Below are 20,666 nucleotides of genomic sequence, written 5' to 3' on the forward strand. Positions count from 1 at the left end.
TTCAAAACCTTACCTTCCTATTACCAGTAAAAATTATTCTGACAAATAATCTTCTTTAAAGAGATACTCCAAAAAGTTCCACCTCCTCTCTAGAACACACACACACAGATAAGCAATTACTTGCAGAAGAAATACATGAATAGATGAACTCCTCTGTGGAAACAAGACAAGAGCTCTGCACACTTCAATGTTCTTCTTTTGCTTGCTGCTTAAAGGAGAAGTGCTCTGACCTGTGGAAAGGTTCTGTATTGCATTAACCTCGTGTCACCCGATACGACAGTCAGTTGTTCAACTTATCTCACTTTAAGCTACTGACATTAGTTTCCCGTTCTTCCTGCAGATTGAAAAGAAAGTGTTTAACCTGTGGTCCTTCCCCGAGAGTCAGATGATTTTTATTGTTAGTAGGAAAGGCAAGAACATATCAACATTTCATACATAATGTACATTCACTAGCTTGGGAAATTCCTATTCCTCTACATCCTACATTTATTACAGCCTTCCCTTTGCCTGCAAAGTTTGCTTTACACAGATAGAACTGTAACCAAAATTTAAGATGTTAGAGCTTAATTTAGGTCTGAAATGAACTTACAAATTAAGTCCAGTAACTTGCACAACTCCAGCTCTTCCTTAAATGCTTAACTTGACACCCACTGTACATGCTGCTTTCAGCAGCTACAAGACTTTGTAATTTCACCAATGCTATTTGCAACAAGTCCTACAAGCATCCATACTTGATATGCTATTAAACATTGTTTATTAAAAAAAGGTGAAACACGGGATACTTGTAGGTTAAGATTATGCAAGTGTGCGATATGCTGTCTAATCTAACATCTAATCAAGGATCGTGAGAAACATGGGTTACAGACATAGAAGATGATGAAAAATCACAGTGATGAATGCAGGTGCATCCATCCACTCTTGCACTGTCTATGGGCTTGTCATGACTATTCAAAAATACTCCTCTCCCCTTGACTTCAAAACAATTCTTAGCTAGCAAGCACAGCTAGAAAAGAATTATTTTGGAAAGCAAGCTAAGTGAGCACTCAAATGTAATGAAGAAAAACAGAAGAAAAAACGTATTTGTATGATGTACTGAAAGCAGAACAGAAAGGATGATGAAATGGAGCAGGAGAAAGTCCAACTTGAAGAAACAGGCAAGGGCACGTACTCCAAAAAGCTTTCAGAAATTTTAATTTCTCCAACAGAAGCAATGAAATGAATTGCCAGAGTGACAGAGCAAGCAGGCAAGAGCATTATTTCTACAGAAACTGGAAATTTAGTCTAAGAACTGGAGAGTTTAAGTCAAACTTCGGACAAACCTGGCAGAGCCTTGAGAGATGTCTAAAAGGTACGGATCAGGACTTGATCATATCTATTCAAATGCTTCAGTGAGGTCACAATAGCGCCTTCCAACAATCGATTTGAGAATCCATTGCGTAAGCCCAGTGAATAGCTGTTCTAGGAGCAGTTTATTACCAACTACATCTTTTGAAAGAGCTCCTTTAGACAAAGAATATCCAAGATTTATGCTCTGTAACAGAAATCTGCAGTTGTATGCAAATATTCAAGAGAAATTAATGACTGAACATACGTTGCAGCAGAAGCTATACTGTACCACTTGAACCACACATAAGGACTGTAAGCATTTTCAGTCATAGAATCCTTAAAGTTGGAAGGGACCTCTGAGGGCCATCTAGTCCAACTCCCCCAGCAATAAACAGGGACACCACACTAGATCAGGTTGTCTGGGGCCTCATCCAGACTCAATTTGAAAGTCTCCAGGGACAGGGCATCAACCACAGCGCTGGGCAACCTACTCCAGTGCCTCACCACCCTCACTGTAAAAGACTTTTTCCTTATATCTAACTTAAATCTACCCTCCTTGAGCATGAAGTCATTTCCTCATCTTACCAACACAGACCCTGGTAAAGAGTCTGTTCCCTTCTTTCCTGTAGCTCCCCTTTAGATACTGAAAGGCCACTATCAGGTCACCTTGCAGCCTTCTCCAGGCTGAACAGCACCAGCTCTCTCAGCTGTCCTCATAGGAGAGGTGTTCCATTTCATGGATCATTTTAGTGGCCTTTATCTTGTTTGAGAAAATTGGATCTCAAAAATGATGTAGACTGGTGGAAAATTCAAATCCCCACTAGAATAAATGGGATTTAATTAGCATTATTGAAACTTAAACTTCTAGCGGAAAGTCATACTAAAAGATACTTGGTTTTACTTATTGACCTCACGTCACTACAGTTTTTTCTTACTGACTTCAGTGTATCATTCTCAAGTTACTGCTGCCAACATGTTAATAAATTATAACGTAACATTATAAAAGGTATTATATTAACTGAGGCATTCCTAGGTTACTAGTTTTTTTATACAAAATATAAATAAATTGCATTTCCTACTTTTGTTTTCCACTCCAAAACAAATTTTCTGAAATCCAAGGAACAGCTAAGAATTAAGGAAGCCTTCCCCACATTTCAAATTCAGTGCATTCAGCTATACGAGTTTTACTACCATGACACACCATAGTTGATTTGGAGATGGAATTGCATTGGTACAAATCAAATCAAACAGGGCAATCCAGGGATCACAGCAATAGTTTTAACAGAAAAAGTATTTACAAAAAACTTGTACTTTGCAGTAGATGCGAGGAACAGACAGAACTAATATGAAGATGAAATACTGAACACATTCAAATTTCATTTAGAATTCTAGCATCATTTTCTTCCAGTACCTGAAAGGTTCTTACAGTGAGAGTGGGGCAGGTCTCTTCTCACTAGTGACAAGTGACAAGGAGGGGAAATGGCCTCAAGTTGCGCCAGGGCAAGTTTAGGTTGGATATTAGGAAGAACTTCTTTACAGAAAGGGTAGTTAGGTACTGGAATAGGGCTCCCAAGGAGGTTGGCTTGAATCACCACCCTGATGTGTTTAAGAGCCGTTTGGATGTGGTGCTCAGGGATATGATTTAGTGTAGGGTTTTTAGAGTTAGGGTTCTGGTTAGGCTGCAGTTGGACTTGATGATCTTCAAGGTCTTTTCCAACGTGGGTAATTCTATGATTCTATCACTTACTTTTACTTGCATTACAATTACTTGACACTAGCATTGACACTTGGTCACTAAAACACACACACTTCAATTGGTAGAGGAGCTAAAACAGCATGTGATGATTTCAGAAAATCATCATCAATGGGAAAACTGAAGGTTTTTAACCCTTTACAGAAAAACAACCATTCCACAAAGAAAAGTCTACTAACTTTCATCACCTTGCAGGTGACCGTTCTGAAGGCTTAAATCCTCTCCGACACTCAAGCTGCTTCTTTCAATTTTGCTTCTGCCACTCCACACAACACCACTTTCTTCAGTAGAACTGTGCCTTGGACAGTAACCTTACAATAAAACACGAAGAAATGAAGAGCAGCTGCTTCCCTGAAAAACTCACAAATGCTTTTATCTGGGAAATACAGAGGACAATAATGAACGTAATCACGTTTTACACTGCAGTGCCAAAGTTATTACCTTACTAACCTTGTAGGCGCATATTATAAAAATCATCCATTTATGTTATAGGGAATTACTTAGCACTGGGAACACAATACTTGAAATGAATTTAAAGTGGCAGGACCATCATTAATCATACTTTCTCAACATTAATGCCATGGAATAAAGCCTTCTGCTTCACTGCTTGAAAGCACAGGTGTTTGAGGAAGAAAACGCTTAACAGATGGTGCTATGCATGCCATACCTAAATAGAGGTTCTTGGAATATATAGCATATACAAACCAAAAGACCATATTTGACAAATGCTTAGTTTTAAAAGACCAATCATCATAAATATTAGTAAAAATGAAAGCATCTTCATCAATATTTCTAACAATTTCAAACATTAATCCCAAGAAGGGAAAGGAATAAACAAAAAACATATCAAAAGTCGAAAAGCCAGTCAACTCTTCACGACAAACCCTCAAAATCTAGTAAACTGGCTTGCAGACATCTGAACAAATTAGCAAGGTCACACATAATACTGTGCTCTTAGCAGATTAAGAAGTAACACATACTATTAAAATGGTATTTATCAGGACTAGAATCTCAATTTTTAAGAGTACTGGAGTTTATTTTTTTTTATTTAATTTCATTTGCAGAAAATTTAATCCTACATCACATTCTCATAAAATACATTCACAAAAGCAACTTACTGCAGTGGATTTATAATACAAGGACAAACCAAACTATAACTTCAACTGATAAACGTAAGATGGAGGAATCATGGCTGTGTTTAGATCTGACAGCTCTACTGAAAGACAGCTATTAGGCTCTATTTGTAAAATATAGCCATTGCTAACAAAAATAATTGCAGATCTTTACAAAGTACTCTTTATGTTAACAGCGAAAGAACTCGTGTAAAATGGGACTGTCTACATTCAGAAACATTTGGTTGTAGATTAACAAGTTATGTTTAACAAGCACTAAAACCTAAAACACCTTACAAAGAGTAAAACTAACTGTAACATATTAAGATAAAAAAAAGACATATATAATCCATAAGATGGTTTAAATTGGAAGGGACTTTCAAGACTATTTAGTTCCTATGTTCTGCCATGGGCAGGGGCACCTCCCTCTCAGAGCCCCATCTAATCAGGTCTTGAAGGCCTACAGGGAGGGGCCATCCACAACCTCTCAAGGGCAGCCTGTGACAGCATCTCACCACCACTGCAATGAAGATTTTCTTCCTTATTTCTTCCCTGTTCTGGTTTAAAGCCTCGCCTCACAGAGAAGCACAAAGCCCCACTGTCAGCACCTTGCTAAGCACACACAAGAGACAGGTTTAGTCTTGACTAATAGCGTTCTTTTAATAACCAAATACAGCATTTTACATTCTCAACCTAAAACCGTAATCTATAAAAAGGATTTTCTGTTCAACCATGCAGGAAGACGGTCTGTATCTGACACTAAGTAGTACTACAAGAAAAGCAGTTCAAAAAACCTTAAGTACATCTTCAAAGATAATGTCATTTCTGGGGATGAGACATGGCAAGGAAGCTCTCACTAAATGCTGCAGATTTCCATCACATGGGAGATACCCGCCATCCCTACAACCATTCCAGCTAACTACATGAGGCTGAAACCGCAGAGGCCAAATGACGCTCAGTGTAAACTCCAGTCCAAACAAGTTAAAAACCTGCCAAAGCAGCATGAAGTCTATTTCTAAGTTGTTTAAGGACACTGCTTATTAAGTCTTAACCAATGATTCCAAAGCCTCTTTTGCCTTTTGTGCCACTTCTGTACTTTCTTTTTTAACAACCTTTCATTGTGCAGTACTGAATTTAACAGAGCTCTGATATTGGTCTGACATTCTGAGCAGCAACACTAATCAACACCTTCAGTGGAGAATCTCCTGATTTCAAGAAATCAAAGGTTAAAGCAACTATCCTCAAAAAAGGACACTGGCCACTATAAATAATTTCAAAACCCAAGTCCACCACATCACTATAACTTAAATTAACATCAAATGCAACATAACATTACTGCAGAAAAGTGTGTGTTTGCTTAAACTCAGTTAAAACTTCATGAATAAAATATAATGCAATTTGAATTGATAAAAAGTTTGCTTTATGTTACAAAAAAAATGTAGAGCTAATCTAAAATGTACAACAGAAAATGTTTATGCTTTCTACCACTTAGTCACTATTAGACACAAAATTATTTACCAGTGAATGGATGAGAGAAAACAGAAATAATGAAATTCAGTTGCATGTTCATCTGTAAAGGAGACTCCAAGAGTATTAACTCCCTCTATGACAGAGTCTCAAAGAACATATGCATGACTGAAACATTAAACTTGTTTTTAAGAAGGATGAAACACATATGACTGCTTCACAGGGCTGACTAGGAGCAACTGAAACATAACTGTAACCAAAATTTGTGCCAGCGACCATGTCACAGAATCACAGAATGGCCTGGTTGAAAAGGACCACAATGATCATCTAGTTTCAACCCCCCTGCTATGTCATCAACCACTAGACCAGGCTGCCCAGAGCCACATCCAGCCAGGCCTTTAATGCCTCCAGGGATGGGGCATCCACAGCCTCCTTGGGCAACCTGTTCCAATGCATCACCACCCTCTATGTGACAAACTTAAACCTAAAATCAAGCCTAAATCTCTTCTGTCTCAGTTTAAAACCATTCCCTCCATTGTATCACTACCCACCCTTGTAAACAGCTGTTCCCCCTCCTGTTTATGCACTCCCTTCGATGTAAAGCCTTTTTGAAAGTATGTATTATGAGGTATTCACCATTCTCTCAAATGCCAGTATCAACAGCATTCATTCTTTCATTTCATTCACATCTTTTTATTGTTCCTTTAGAAACCTGGCTAGAACCATTCCATAACACACACGTAGGTAGTGGCCTGAGCCAGCAGTGCAGCAGGCAACGTGATGAGGCAAGGCCAATACTCCAAACTCTCAATGTTTTGGTGACCTAAGCAGTACCTTTAGCACTAGTATGCCTCAGAGTACAACAGCTTCAGAGCACCTTAGGAAGAGAGGGCCGGCATTCATTATTATGTAATTGCTGTACATGAATAAGTCCTTCCAAAAACATGTGAATGCAATTTCTTGGGATAGCACTAAAGAACCTCCCAGCACAACACATATCACAGCACATATAAGCAATAACACCACTCAAAGAACTGTTAGGAAGCAGCTCTTCTTTATCACCGAAGATCTGAACCACTAAAGACAATGATAAACAAAGAAAGATTGCTCATACCTACATAACTGAAAGACCATCTTTTGACTATATTCAAAATACTCTGTCATTAGAAGCTTGTAACAGCCTGTCCAAAAGCCAAGACCATTTGCCAGAGGTAAACAGCCTCACAAGAGATTAAAGTACGTACTCTAATTTTATGATGCTACCCAGAGAAGACAAACAAATCTTTAGAAATATCATTTGAGCCTAATTTGCATTATCACAATATTATGGTCTTTAATCATCAAAGCCTAATAAAAGAGAGATTGTGCTGTGATGACCAACTTGTAAACCCTATGAAGATTCCAGTATAATAAATCTAGCAATTCTTACAATGATCACTGCATTATTACCAATTTACATACATCATTAACCACAGGCATCCTACAATACTTCAAGCATTCATACAATGAAGACCTATTTTTGCTTGACAATCTCCAAGTTAGCATTGCTTCTCCTTACTTTAGCTTCTTTCTAAGAAGAGGGGTGCACAGAGGACTTCTTTAAAAGAATTTGCAGAACCTTGTTGAAAACACAGATACAAGAACAGCCATGTAGGAAAGTATGTAGGAAAGAGCTTTTAAATCCTCTAGTAGCAAATTATTTACAATGAACGTTGTACGTATTATAAATGTCCATTAAAATTAAGAAACACTCAGCTTACTAATGAGGGTTTTTTTTGCTTGCTTTTAGCTATGTGAGCACTTTTCATAGGTAAAATCAAATTAATAAAAAATAAAAATTTGATGTTGTGTTAATGAATATGATTTAGCTGGGATGTATTGCTAATGGTTGGACTAGATGATCTTCTAGGTCTTTTCCAACCTTGATAATTCTGTGATTCTCCAAGAGTGTCATTAAATAATGCCAGAAAATTAGTAAGAATGAAGCTTAAACACTTACCGCCAGTGCTTTAGATAAGGTTTTTCTATAGTTATTCAAAACAAGAGCATCAAGGTCCTTAAGTGGCACAAACGCAAAGCCATCTTTAATAAACACTCTTCTTGCTCTAAAAAGATCAACAGCATCTGCCAGTCCAACCTGGGAAAGGGGAAAAATAAGTAAGTCAAACCATGGAACAGCAAAACAGCGCAGTAACAACTATTACAACCCTAAGGTTCAAAACAGACCAGTAAGGCTTTAATTTATTCTGTGTCTTTTAATAAGACTCCAGGCGAAACACAAAGATTTCAAAAGCAAATGCCAATTACTTTTATAAAAAGTTATTTACTTAGAATATCTGATTCTAAGGACACGTAGACAATATGAGACACCATAAAATTTCTATCTATAACAACCTAACCTGCTCACAAAGCTTTTCATCACTAACTGATCTGATACATAAAACGAAGCTTCTGTAAACCTTCAATTTCAGACATTTCAAAACTTTTTGTTCTTGCAAGTTACATATAAAAGGTCTTGGAAACAAAGATGGTTGGAATCCATCCATCAGCAGGCTACACTACATACGTCTTTCTTCTCTTCTTGCTTGCTACCAGAAAGTATTCCACACTAACAGTCAAACTAAAGCTAGTTTAAGATATTAGCGACTATCTCCATCCTCACAGTCTGTCAGCCAAATGGTTTGTCTGGGAGACATTAAAACTGAAGATCCTTTTCATGGCAAGACAAGGGATGACAGAAGACACTAGTGGCAGATGAACCTCCTTTCATTACCCCCAGTCCCTCCTTCTACTCTCCTCTTTTTCTTTTTTATAATAGTAGGAACTCTCATTAGTATCAGTATAATAATAATAAAACCTTAGAATTATTTTGAAAGAGAAAGAATACAAGTTTGCAGTCTTTTATTAATTCCAACTTACCTTATAGAACATTTGCTCTTTTACTTTAGTCATACTGAGGCCAGGAGTTGACATATACAGCTCATTTGCCAATTCATTTTTCAGGTCATCACTAATCTAAAATAAAAGAGCTTGTTTTAAAACTTCCAAAATACTTCAGAAATACTTATTTTCTTTTTTTAATAAGCTAGGTGACAACTCGGTCTGAAGATATACCAGTGTAATGCTGTAATCCTATAATGAGATGGAAAGTACAGCAATAGTAGAAGGGTGGCACAACTGTAGATAGGAGCAGATGAGAACAAGCTCAAACGCAGCAGCTGTGGATGCAGAAATGAAGGAAAAAAAGCTGCTCGCCTTCGGAAGACCTCCAAGGAGATACCCTCACCTCTACCGCCAACCCTTAAACAACATCTGAGAAGGGGTGGATCCTGACTCCATCCATTCCGGTCACTCAGCTGCACTGCATGCACCTGAGCTCTCCTGGGTTGGCCCTGCCTTCCCACCAGGTGCTCAATCAATGGTTCAAGCTGTGACTCAGCATTTCCGCTACAGCCATCATTTTAGTTTACAAGAGAAAAAGAATGATTATATATTCAACAAACGAGCTCTAATAATTAGGCATAAAGGTGAAAAACAATAGTGGTCAATTGTGTGAAATAACATTCCTCCTGAAGCTGCAATGCAGATTCAAAACAGCAATATTTTAAATAATAAGGATTATAAAAACATGCTTTGCAAAAATCAGCCTCTTCAAAAGTGCAACTTGCTACAACCTGTGCTCTTACTTCAGTTTACTGTGTTCACAATTACAAAGCTTGGTGATTCAAAGGCAAATGGAAAGATAACTTACTCTAAATTACACAGATTTGTCAGATTTTTAATAAAACCACAATTATCAGCTCATATTTAGATCTAAAGTTTTAAAAGAAAACCACAGAATGCTACAGCATGTTAACACAGAACAAGTGCCCCTGACTATTCCACCTCTTCTACCATCAGCTGAAGACCATAATGTTGAAGCCACCTATTCTCCACTCCATTTCTGGTAGAGTTGCCATTTCACATCACTTGAAATCCAGCGTTACAGCAGAACATGAAGCAGCTCACAATACTCTGAAATTGCCTCATTTTTTTTTTCATCTAGATCAAGTTTAAGAGTGTTTTTATTCGTTAGCTCACTTTTATAGCAGCCATTTTGCAATTTTTACCTCCAAGTACATTACCTTTCCAAAGAACATCAAAGCAGCAAGACTGCGTATAGTATCCATATAGAAGTCAATCTTAGGTAAGACCTTCACAGCCTGCTTTAATTCAAATGATGAACTACACAAAGCTATTTAGTGAGAATCATAGTCCTCTACCCCACTAAAGGGGGCACGAGTAAGTGTACAGTTCACATTTTACTTCGACTTTAATTAGCTTTTTTTGGTTAAAATTGACTGGTGAAACTATCCTATAATGGTCCATTTAGATTTCTGCAGATCATCAGCATCTGTTGCTAATCAAACTGAGATGATTACTAAATTAAAACTTTTAATTAGAATTTTGCATAATTCACATAAACCGTTGTTCATTATGTTTATGAAGGTGAAAAGAGACGTCCTCAGTAGTTATGTTATTCAATCACATTCATTCCTTATTTAATTCCACAGCTTTACAGTACAACACCATATGTTCGACTAAATACACAACTAGAACTACTGCTGCAAATAGCTTATTTTTAATCATGTAAAAAACTAAGTCATGCTTATAGTTCAAGGGTCCATTAAGGAAAGGAAAATAGAGATGTCAGCCCATCCATCCTCTCAGCACATAAAATAATTGCACATTCTGTCCTCCTTCCATTCAACTATTTCACCTCTTAAGATTTATGAGACACACCTATATTTTCCTATGAATCAAGCGTTATTAAAAATCACTGTAAGAGAATACTACTATCAGCTTTAAGCCTATTAAAAACTTTCATTTAAAATGTTTAAAGCTTACTCCGTCTCTACATTCCTTATAATGCTAACTCACTAAAAAAAACAAAACCTCATGTTGCTTTACGATCAGCCCAAACATTTCAAGATCAGCTATGAGCAAAGATTAAAGCCAATCAATAAAACTCCTTTGGAAATACTATTGCTTCAGCATTCCTTTGCAAACAGACCAGCCAGTTAGCCTACATTTAGCCCCAGGCCTGTGGTATAAAAGCCTGAACCCCCTACTGGGTGAGCAGGACCCACGCTACCAATTGTTTTGAGGGAAGAGGACTCCTGGGGACTTTCCCTAATATCTAAGGCCTTTTTTCCTTTGTCAGGGATAAAAACATATAGAGAGATTTTAAAAAATAAATTAATTAATTAAAAAGGGAACAGCCTATTTTCTCTGGAGCTAAGAGGTTGCTTGGTTTCACTTGAATGAAATCAAATCATCTTCCAAAGCATGTGTGATTAAAAAGAAATTTATTATTTCCTTTGAAAATAAGTACTTTATAATGAAAGTAACCTGTTTCACTTTAAGTGCTGATAGTATACAATTTGTTGTGTTACTTAATTCCAGCACTTAAAATCAACTAACATTCACTTAAGCCTTTCCACACTGAATTTATTTCTATTATGACTTTAAACATACAACCAAGCGGTAGAACACATTTTAGCTTACATTGACAATAAGGCTCCCACTAACACATCTTTTCTGACCTTTACTAGCATCTACAAGACAAGTATTGTTGGTTTTCAAGCAAATGTAAAATTCAAGGAGGAAGAAACCAAGATAAAATTCAGAACCGCTTTGTTCATAAGTGTGAACTGCAAGCCGCCTTGAACGCAGCTACAGTTTTACCTTGATGCAAGTTTCCATACAGTACATTTAGCTCTAGACAGTTTCTGCTTTTAAAGTTTCCCTCACCCTGTTTGGAAAATGAAAGAAATATTATAACTTTGTATGGCAGAGGTTTCAATTAAGCCAAAACAGAAAGACATTACGGTTCATACGCTTGGCACAGAAGTGAGTAATTACAGCCATGACCTTCCAGTGAACAGACACAATGTTGGGTATTTACTTTCACCTCTGTCTATTCTTTAGGACACAAACTGGTCCCATTCTCATTAATCCAAATCTGACTTCAGGATTTTCCATGCCCTCTAAACAGGCAGGTGTAAAGTATTTTTTCTAGAAGCTACACCACAAATGTTATTACAACTGCCCCACCACTGAGATAAATGCTTACTGAAACAAAAAAAAAAAAAAGCATAATAGTTATGTCAGAAAGTCTCTCAGAGGAGCGCTCTGATCATAAAATTGGAAATTAAACTTTAATTTCTAGCACTTTAAGCTGCTAAAATAAAAAGGTATTTTAACTGCAGCTTTACTGTGGAAAAAAATTAACTCCTCTAATGCATTCTGCTTGTTCCTTTAATTTCGCAGTTCAGACTTTTTTGTCCCAAACGCTAATAGATGCACTACAGAGCATTAGCTCCCCCAGGCTGAATATTCCCATCTGCTGCTCCTTCCCCATTACTATGATACTAAGCAGTATATTAAGACAATGTATTTTATAGCCGCAATTAAAAAATGAAGATAGTTAATTTTCCAGGAACTGGCAGTTACCCAAAAAGATGACATCTAACCTGGAAGCTGTAATAGTTTTTTACTTTTCAAGAGGCTTTTCAGTGGTAAAGACATTCTAAGATAATATTAAATAGGCTCTTTTATGCTCTGTGAAGAGGTAACAGTAACAGAAAAAAACATATTCAAGAAAAAATATGCTGCACTTTGAAGTTTATCTCTCTGCAATGTGCAGAATAATAAAGAACAGAAGCATTACAGGGAACCCAAATTCAATTATACATCATCTTATGCAGCAGATTAAGACACAATAACATTTATTTCTTGTGGATGCAATGAGGAACTGTGCCTGCTTTGGGAAGCCAACAATCCAAATGCAAGATGGAAGAAGTGTCACAGGAGAACAATCAGTACAATCAGCAAAATGTAAAGCTTTATCCCAAATTTGTATTTCAGTGACATTCTATTCCACATTCTAAGATAGCACATTTATTTCCTGGAAAAATATATCAACAAATCAAAGCATCTGATAACAAAAAACAAAGAAAAACACAAACACAGCCCACATGGATAGGTCAAAAAACAAACTGTTCTTAGCCAGTCTCACTGCCTTTCTGACAGTACCTCAGATCTCTGCAACAGAAAAAGATTTACTCATACTGTATCAGAAGCCTTTAAAGTCACTCTAAATTTAAAGTCACACTAAGCAGTTCAAAGGCAGCGGGACATGTCAAAAAGCAGAGACAAAGCTCACTGCTAAAAGTTACAGCACGAAGCAGGATGTGGCCATAACATCAATTAATGCCAAACGAGTCATACAGCATCACCTTACAGAAATAAAACCAGCTATTCCTAAATTAAAGAAAGAAAACATCAGATGTCCACAGCTTGTAGCAAGAATAAAAAAATTAATCTTGCAGTTTACTCCTTAAGTGTCTTTTACCTCTAAAGCTGTTCATATACTTTACCTATGCTGAAAAGCTTTGAGACCAACATATTTCCTTCCACGATTATAACACTGAAAATATCGGTGTATTTCCCTTTAAATATCTTTAAAAATACATTAATGGCTTTTGCTGTCAGAAACTGACATAGCTGTCATTACTCATTTCTAATATGATATTAATGCTTAAATCTCCTAAATTAATGTGAATCTCAATTGCACACCTGTGTTTGCATATCATCTTTGATGGGTTCTGAATACTTAAATGTCACCGCTTACTTCCCCTGAGAGCTGCAGAAGGAAATCCTGTACTCCCAGTGTGACTGACTTTGCACAAAGACTATTTAACATGCTTTGAGAGCTGAAAATTACATGCCACAGGTAAAAAGCTTTGGTCTTTATCTAGTGATAACCAGTAACAGCACAATCCCTTAAAACCTTTATTTTTCTTTCACTTTTTTTCTAAAGATACACAAGGCAGAGAATAGACTCAAAACACCCGAAGTGCTATATTTCTTCAATGTCTTCATATTCACTGGAAAGCTTATATTGACAGCATCACCTTCGACAGTACACTTCAACTAAAGCTACTTTCTGAGAAAACGGAGGCTAAATTCTAAGTAGTTTGCATTCCCAACACAATTTTGAGGGTGAAGCTATTAAAGAAAGGTGTATAAATTACTTCTAAGGTAGAATCATCTTCAAAACTGAATCAGCTTTGGTTTGAAAGAGCAACATCTCATTTTTGACATCTATCGAAGTTTAAAGTGTCTGAACAGCACAAATCTGTAACCATTTATTTTCTTATGCAATACCAACAGCAATAAAGCTGTTTAGTTTAAAGCTGTTGGTATATTGCATTAGATCATAAATGAAGGTAATAAACAAATTAAGATAGTTACACTGCCAGATACCACAAAGTAGACTTCTCTCTTATTATTAGCAGTCAGTTTTGGAGACCTGTAACTGGTGGTGTTCCCCAGGGGTCAGTGCTGGGTCCGGTCTTGTTCAGTATGTTCATCAATGACTTTGATGAGTGCATAGTGGCCACCCTCAGCAAGTTTGCTGATGATACAAAGCTGGGAGGAGTGGCTGACAAGCCTGAAAGTCTGTGCTGCCGTTCAATGAGACCTGGACAGGCTGGAGAGCTGGGCAGTAAGAAACCGGATGAGGTTTAACAAAAGCAAGTGTAGAGTCTTGCACCTAGGTAGAAATAATTGCATGCACCAGTACAGGCTGGGGGAAGACCTGCTGGAGAGGAGCTCTGCAGAGAGGGACCTGGGCGTCCTGGTGGACGACAGATTGACCATGAGCCAGCAGTGTGCCCTTGGAGCCAAAAAAGCCAATGGCATACTGGGGTGTATTAAAAAGAGCGTGTCCAGCAGGTTGAGGGAGGTAATTCTCCCCTTCTACTCTGCCCTGGTAAGGCCTCATCTGGAATATTGTGTCCAGTTCTGGGCTCCCCAGCCAGAAATTGCTTTAAAATTATACACGAATTCTTCAGCTACAGCACCCAATACTAGCTTTTTTAACTAAATGATAGCTTTTGTTACGCATCTATGCCTCCAGCAAGTTCCATAACACATACAAACAAGCAGAATCAGACTGATTTTAGCATTCTTAAACATACAACCATGTATACAAATACACTTGCACAATGGAAGCCTATTATTTTCACTCATATTGAGAATTATGCAGTAAGTTACATTCCTGAAGTACTTCTTAAGTGCATTCTTTCATTTCAATGTCCTTGAGAGTTAAGTAATCTTGGAATCTGGGTTCTGTGGTACCATCTACAACCTTTTGTAAGTACTGTTTGTTGACTTGCTTTTTGTAATTACAGTTTTCATTTAAGCATTGGTTGATAAAGTAGACAGAGTTACTCTTTTTCCATCACCAAATTACACCATTTAACCCTCATTTCTGCAAGACAACAATTCTCCAAGTTCAGAAGCAGTTCCATGTGTGTTGGTTCTTTTTCAAAGTACACGTTTTATGTTTAAAACAGAAGTACTAAAACTACCTCAATGACAGTTTAAAAAAGCATCAGGCACATCTTTCATAACACAGATCCAGAAAGCAATGTACTTACAGCTTCAAACGATAAGTTAACATGATCCAGGAATTTCTGCCTCAGGCTGTCAGTCAGTTCATTGAAGCGGTATCGAAATAGATCCATTTCTTGTTGAAGAAACCAACGTCTGAGTTCCTCACTGCAGAGAAATGATTTTAAAAAATCCTATTTTCTGATCATGCAGTCTCTCACTATAATGTAGATGTCAAACCCTGTGAACACATCTTGAAATGCAAGTCTGACTTTGTCATGGAACCCACAAACTAAGAACCTTGGAAGAGAAGGCAAAGAACCCTTCAGAAAGGAGAGGTTAAATAAGAAAGGATACTGTAAGAACAGTGCTCTATGTTAAGCAAAAAACAGACTGGAATCAGCCTAGAGGAAAAATGTGTACTTCACCGAGATTCAGTGACATACAAGTACAACATCTAACACATGACAAAAGAAAGAAGAGTTTAGCAGCTGCAGGTGAGCAAGGAAAACCACAGAACAAGGAAACAAGGACAAAATATTTACTCAAAATATAGGTTACAATTCAAATTACAGTTTAAGACAGAAAGGCTTTGGTAAAGTGTTCTGTATAGTATAGTCCCATATACTGATAGATTGGTTACTACAGATGTATCAATAATCTACACAACCTATGAAAACTGATGAATGAACTTCCGCAGCTCCTCTGTGGTTATCCTGGCCAGAAACAAAACTCTGTGATCAGACAACAATTCTGTGATCTTGTCCTTTTCATTGAATTTGTTTTGTTAACCAATAAAGAAATTAATAAGGATAACAAGAATGTGGGATGCCAGGCAATCTCTGGTTCTTTCTTTCTTCTGGAAGAACAGATCAAAGGCTGTAGTCCTCACTTACCCACTTAAGCTACCAAAACGAAGAAACACTGAACTTATCTCTAACATAATACACTTACCTACCTAGATTGCCCCTATAGCTGACAGACTGGCTTACGAGACTGCTTACATGAGTAGCAGTGCTGTACCTACAAAGCACACACTTCAAAATTAACACTCATGGAAACCTCATTAAGGCATTAATCCTCTCCTCATATCAGAGAAAGACTGTACTGCATTTCCAAACCCAAATGACTTACACTCTGTACTAACATTTGGAGAAACACACGTTCTCACTACAGAAACACATAAGCAATAACATTTATTACTAAAGCCACAAACTTAAGTGAAAAGCAGCGCTGCTGATCAGATGACTAAGTGAGCTGCTGCAGTTACTGGTAGCTGAAGTACAGAAGCGAGGAACAGCTCCCAGCTCTTGGAATGGAATACTCAGTTTTCTGTTTGGGAATCTGATGGTCTAATTTAGTATGAAAAAGTAACTCTTACATACACATAAAAAGAAAACCCTACTCATCCCACAAGAAGCGTTAGAAAAAGAGATGTATATTTCACTTCGTAACAGATGCAAGTACTTTAGGAAGACTTCAAAATGCTCCTAAAGATAGCACAGATCACCTTCCACAATTAAATGTCAGCTCAGTTACTGACCCCTTCAGTCAAGGTGTGAAGTCAGAGCATGGGCCAGAATCCTATCTTGCTAGGCAGCCAAAACCAAAAGATTGCAGAAGGTAGAGGAAAGGCCTGCATTTAATAGCTTGTGTTTATGTTGTGTGACAGAATATAAAAAGTAAACTTTCAGTAAGCACAAAAGTGTTTGAAAAGATTTTCACTATTAGAGAAAAGGCAAAGATATTCTCTTCCGTGTTAAACAAGTAACATGAAGTTTATGCCCTCACACTTCTGAAGTTCAGAAGCAGAAATGCATTGTCATGGCCAGCATACAAAACTAAGTTCTCTTTATAGCTGTGCAAGATAATTCTGTTTCCTGGTCTTGCTGGATTTAAGTGACATTAGAGGTATGAATGAAGGGTAAGGATGAACCTGTTCACTCAAGACTGCACAAATCCTACCTTAGGAATGTTACACAAGAGTAAGTTTTAAAGCCTTGGATTTCAGAAGGCAGAAGGACAGTGAAAGGCTATGACTCTATTACCAGCCCAAACAAGGTGCAGCTGATCACTTCATGCCATTTTGCCCATGTACAAACCAGTACAAAGCAAAATCCACATTATCAGAGGTCTGATGCAGAAAAAAGATGATGAAGACTTGCACCACTGGGTGGCACTGTTGGACTGCTAGAAACTTAGGCATAGCAGAACAGGCCTGTCAACACCCCCTCTGCCAAGCAACCAGGAACTGAAATCAAGCAACTTCACAGCTATGTTAAGCAGACTTTTCAAAGATTGCTATCTTAGTTGCTTTCATCACCTAGTGTAGCAATTTGTGCAAATTTTTTCTGACCTAATACAATAAAACCCTGCAGAACTGGGTATTTGACTCACAAATTTATCTTTTGGAGAACATCTGGCTTTAGAGAGTAATATTTCATTTCAAATATTTCATTTCAGAAATAGCCACTTCTCAAGAGAGAACACACACTCACTAGTTTTAACTATAAAACAGGACTGCAATGGCAAGGAGTCAGGATGATGCACAACAAAGCTGTTAATAGACATAAGGCACTGACAACCTGTACAACTTCACCCAGAGCCTATTGCAGAAACAGAACGAAAGCACTTGACAAACTACGTGCCTTAGATTTCACATGACAAAATAAATAAACAAATAAAAATGTAAAAATCAATTACTTTAGAAGAAAATAACAAGCAGTGGAGAAAACCTCAGATTCAGTATTTTTGGTTTCTGAGAAATAAGGCTCTCTTTAGATAGCACCATAAAGCCTATTCACATAACCAGCTTACTCAGGTCATTTGGTCAAGTAAGCAACAGCTGAAATATATGGAGCAGTTCATTTAAATTCTCTGTAATCAGATAAATCAATGACTGACAAAACTGGCTGCCTTTTGATTTCTTTCTTGAAAATAAAGAAAGTGACTTTTATCAATACTCCATATGTACAATCAACAGTTTCTATATTATAAGACTAAAAAAACTATATAATGTGGATATTAATTCTGATCCTGAATATCTCTTATCATCACAGTTGAAATCAGCTTTCCAGAAAAGTAAACCTCTACTTGAACTACCTTTCTGTTTAGTAGCCATACAGATACAGCCCTATGCAATCTATAACAATATGTATACACACATACACTTAAACTTAGTAACAAGACCAAAAAGTAATCCAAAAAGTACTTACGACTGACAGTAAGCAAGGCGCAGTATGAAATGAGAAATATGGTCCTTTCTTCTTGCATCATAATCATCTTCAGCCAAAGCCTACAGAAAATGTTATTAGAAATTAGATTAGAAATCCACAGTTTATCCACCACTGCTGTTTCACATCATATCAATACTTATATCTATAACCTCAAACACAGGACTATTAAAGAGGCAGACTGCCCAAAATAAACATGTATTTTTAAAGACAAAGTTTAAGTTAAAGACAAGCTGCCAGAATACAAGCTTTAGGAATAGTAATTTGTGCAGAATTTCTGAACAGTGTACAGAAAATAGAGTGCAAAAGAAATAGCTGCTTGTTTCTATTTATACTTACTCTGTAGGGAAACTTAAGTTTCCGGAGCTCAGCCTCCAGCTTACTTTTGTACGCATCACCACTTTTTACATAGCTCACACCAAGGTTTTCAACTACCTTGAGCACTGAGGAGAAAAAAAAAAAACATAGTTCATATAGTTAGAACACAGTTAGTTGTAGTCCATATAGTCACAATATGCAGGTAGTGAAGGGATGAAGGGAAATGACTTTAAACTGGAAGAGGGTAGATTCAGACTAGATATTAGGAGGAAATTCTTTACTGTGAAGATGGTGAGACACAGGAACGGGTTGCCCAGAGAGGCTGTGGATGCCCCCTCCCTGGAAGCATTCAGTGCTAGGGGCTTTGAGCAACCTGGTCTAGAGGGAAGTGTCCCTTCCTATAGCAGGAGGTTGGAACTAGAGGATCTTAAAGGTCCCTTCCAACCCAAGCCATTCTATAATTCTATGATAACATATTGAAAAGGAAGCTAACTCTATCATGACTTGAAAAAAGGACTAAATAAAGGCCATGCAAACTCCTGTTAGCAGTATCAGGAGTAAAAGGATAAGAATTTAGAAAGACAAAGCATGGCCCAACTCATCCATAGCCCACAGGACCTATCACAGAATCATTCAGGTTGGAAGAGAACACTGAGATCATCTAGTCCAAACACCAACCCATCAACACCACGCCTACTATGTCAGTCCAACCTGACAGCTCGCCCAGCCCTAAAATCCAGGCAGGGAGCAGAGCAGGGAGAAAGATCAGCCCCAGAGCATCCAGCTGCACTGCAGGGACAGAGACCTGCATTCTGTGGCTCTTTGGGGGCACTGCTCCCAGCCATGACCTCAGTGCCTGCACAGAGACATCCAAGAGAGGCATCCAGAGACCCTGAAAAACAAGGCTATAACCCAATACCACATAATAGCGATTTGTATGCACTTCAGTTGAACTGTGAAATCGCTCAGAGCTCACACTACTCACGCCTCAGGCGGTCGACAGCGAAGCTCTCGAACTCGTTCAGAGAGATGGTCTCGGTGGGGGGCTCCTGGTAGAACTGCAGGCTGTGGGGGTACGGCTCCCGCTTGTCCCCCGCCAGCCTCAGGTGCCGCTGCCGCGCTCTGCTGCTGAACTCCATCTGCAGAGCGGACCGAAGAAAACGAAAAGGGCTGAGGGACGGGGCTGAAGGGTCACACAAGATCCCACCAGCCCCAAGCCAACACCAGGACCCGCTCCGGCTTCCCGCGCAGCGGTCGCCCCGCCTGCTTCCTGCTCGCTAATTTCCGCCCCGCTTTTACCCACAAACAACATGTCGGCTGTGGGCTCTCTAGCCGCCAAAGGCACTCTATGGTAGTTCTCTCAGCACCTGCAGCGGGGAGCCTCTATTACCTGACTCAAATCTCACCATGCAATACCTTGTGAGGGGGCTGCCAGCTCCTTCACGCAGAAATCCTTCTCTTGGGAAGTGGAAACAAAGTAGGGGATAGGTATCTCCGTGGGGGAAAACACCACAACTCAGTAGGTGTCATAACCCAAACTTTCCTACTGACTTACCAAATCAAAACCTATACACAGCAATAGTTCTCACAATACCATTTTACTTACTTTTTTCCCTTTCTATTTTCATCATTTCCACAGCAACGTTACCAGCAGACTCTGATTTTAGAAGTGTTTGTTAGCAGAAACGCTGGTGTTCCAACTACCCACCTGACAAATGTTTTACAACATCCATATGGCCAGCTGTCAAACTGTCCCCACAGCCCCAACTAAGCACAGTCCAATCCAGCATACCTCAAACTCCTACTGTTGTGCTACCGAAATAACAGAACAACAAAGCCCTTGTTTTGCAGTAAACATGATTGAATGTTATCTGTTCCCCTGTTGTTATACCAATTAGCAGTGTCCACAGCACTGCTAATTCTTGGGAGCCCAGTTATTTTCTACTTCGTAAAATATCTGCCATTCAAGTTACACTAAGATATTTTTTCTTCTGACTGTGATAAGCAGATACCTTT

The 20,666-nt window shown here is 38.3% G+C and overlaps 1 protein-coding gene across 2 annotated transcripts in view; it reads right to left on the bottom strand.

The window, feature by feature from the left end:
* The window catches only part of PRIM2 (DNA primase subunit 2), a 79,239-nt gene extending 59,307 nt beyond the window's left edge, over positions 1 to 19,932 (bottom strand). Inside the window, exons 1-6 of one of the 2 annotated variants that reach the window (XM_015859225.1) lie at positions 19,636 to 19,789; positions 18,672 to 18,775; positions 18,315 to 18,394; positions 15,147 to 15,267; positions 8,578 to 8,673; positions 7,658 to 7,795 (exon numbers count right to left, since the gene is read on the bottom strand). In XM_015859225.1, the coding sequence (XP_015714711.1) occupies positions 7,658 to 7,795; positions 8,578 to 8,673; positions 15,147 to 15,267; positions 18,315 to 18,394; positions 18,672 to 18,775; positions 19,636 to 19,789 (693 nt within the window). Of the gene's footprint in view, positions 1 to 7,657; positions 7,796 to 8,577; positions 8,674 to 15,146; positions 15,268 to 18,314; positions 18,395 to 18,671; positions 18,776 to 19,635 lie in introns of both variants that reach the window. The other variant, XM_032443714.1, reaches the window with a different exon arrangement.
* Positions 19,933 to 20,666: the final 734 nt, after the last annotated feature.

This window comes from Coturnix japonica, chromosome 3, assembly GCF_001577835.2.
Source record: "Coturnix japonica isolate 7356 chromosome 3, Coturnix japonica 2.1, whole genome shotgun sequence".
NCBI classification, from domain to species: Eukaryota; Metazoa; Chordata; class Aves; order Galliformes; family Phasianidae; genus Coturnix; species Coturnix japonica.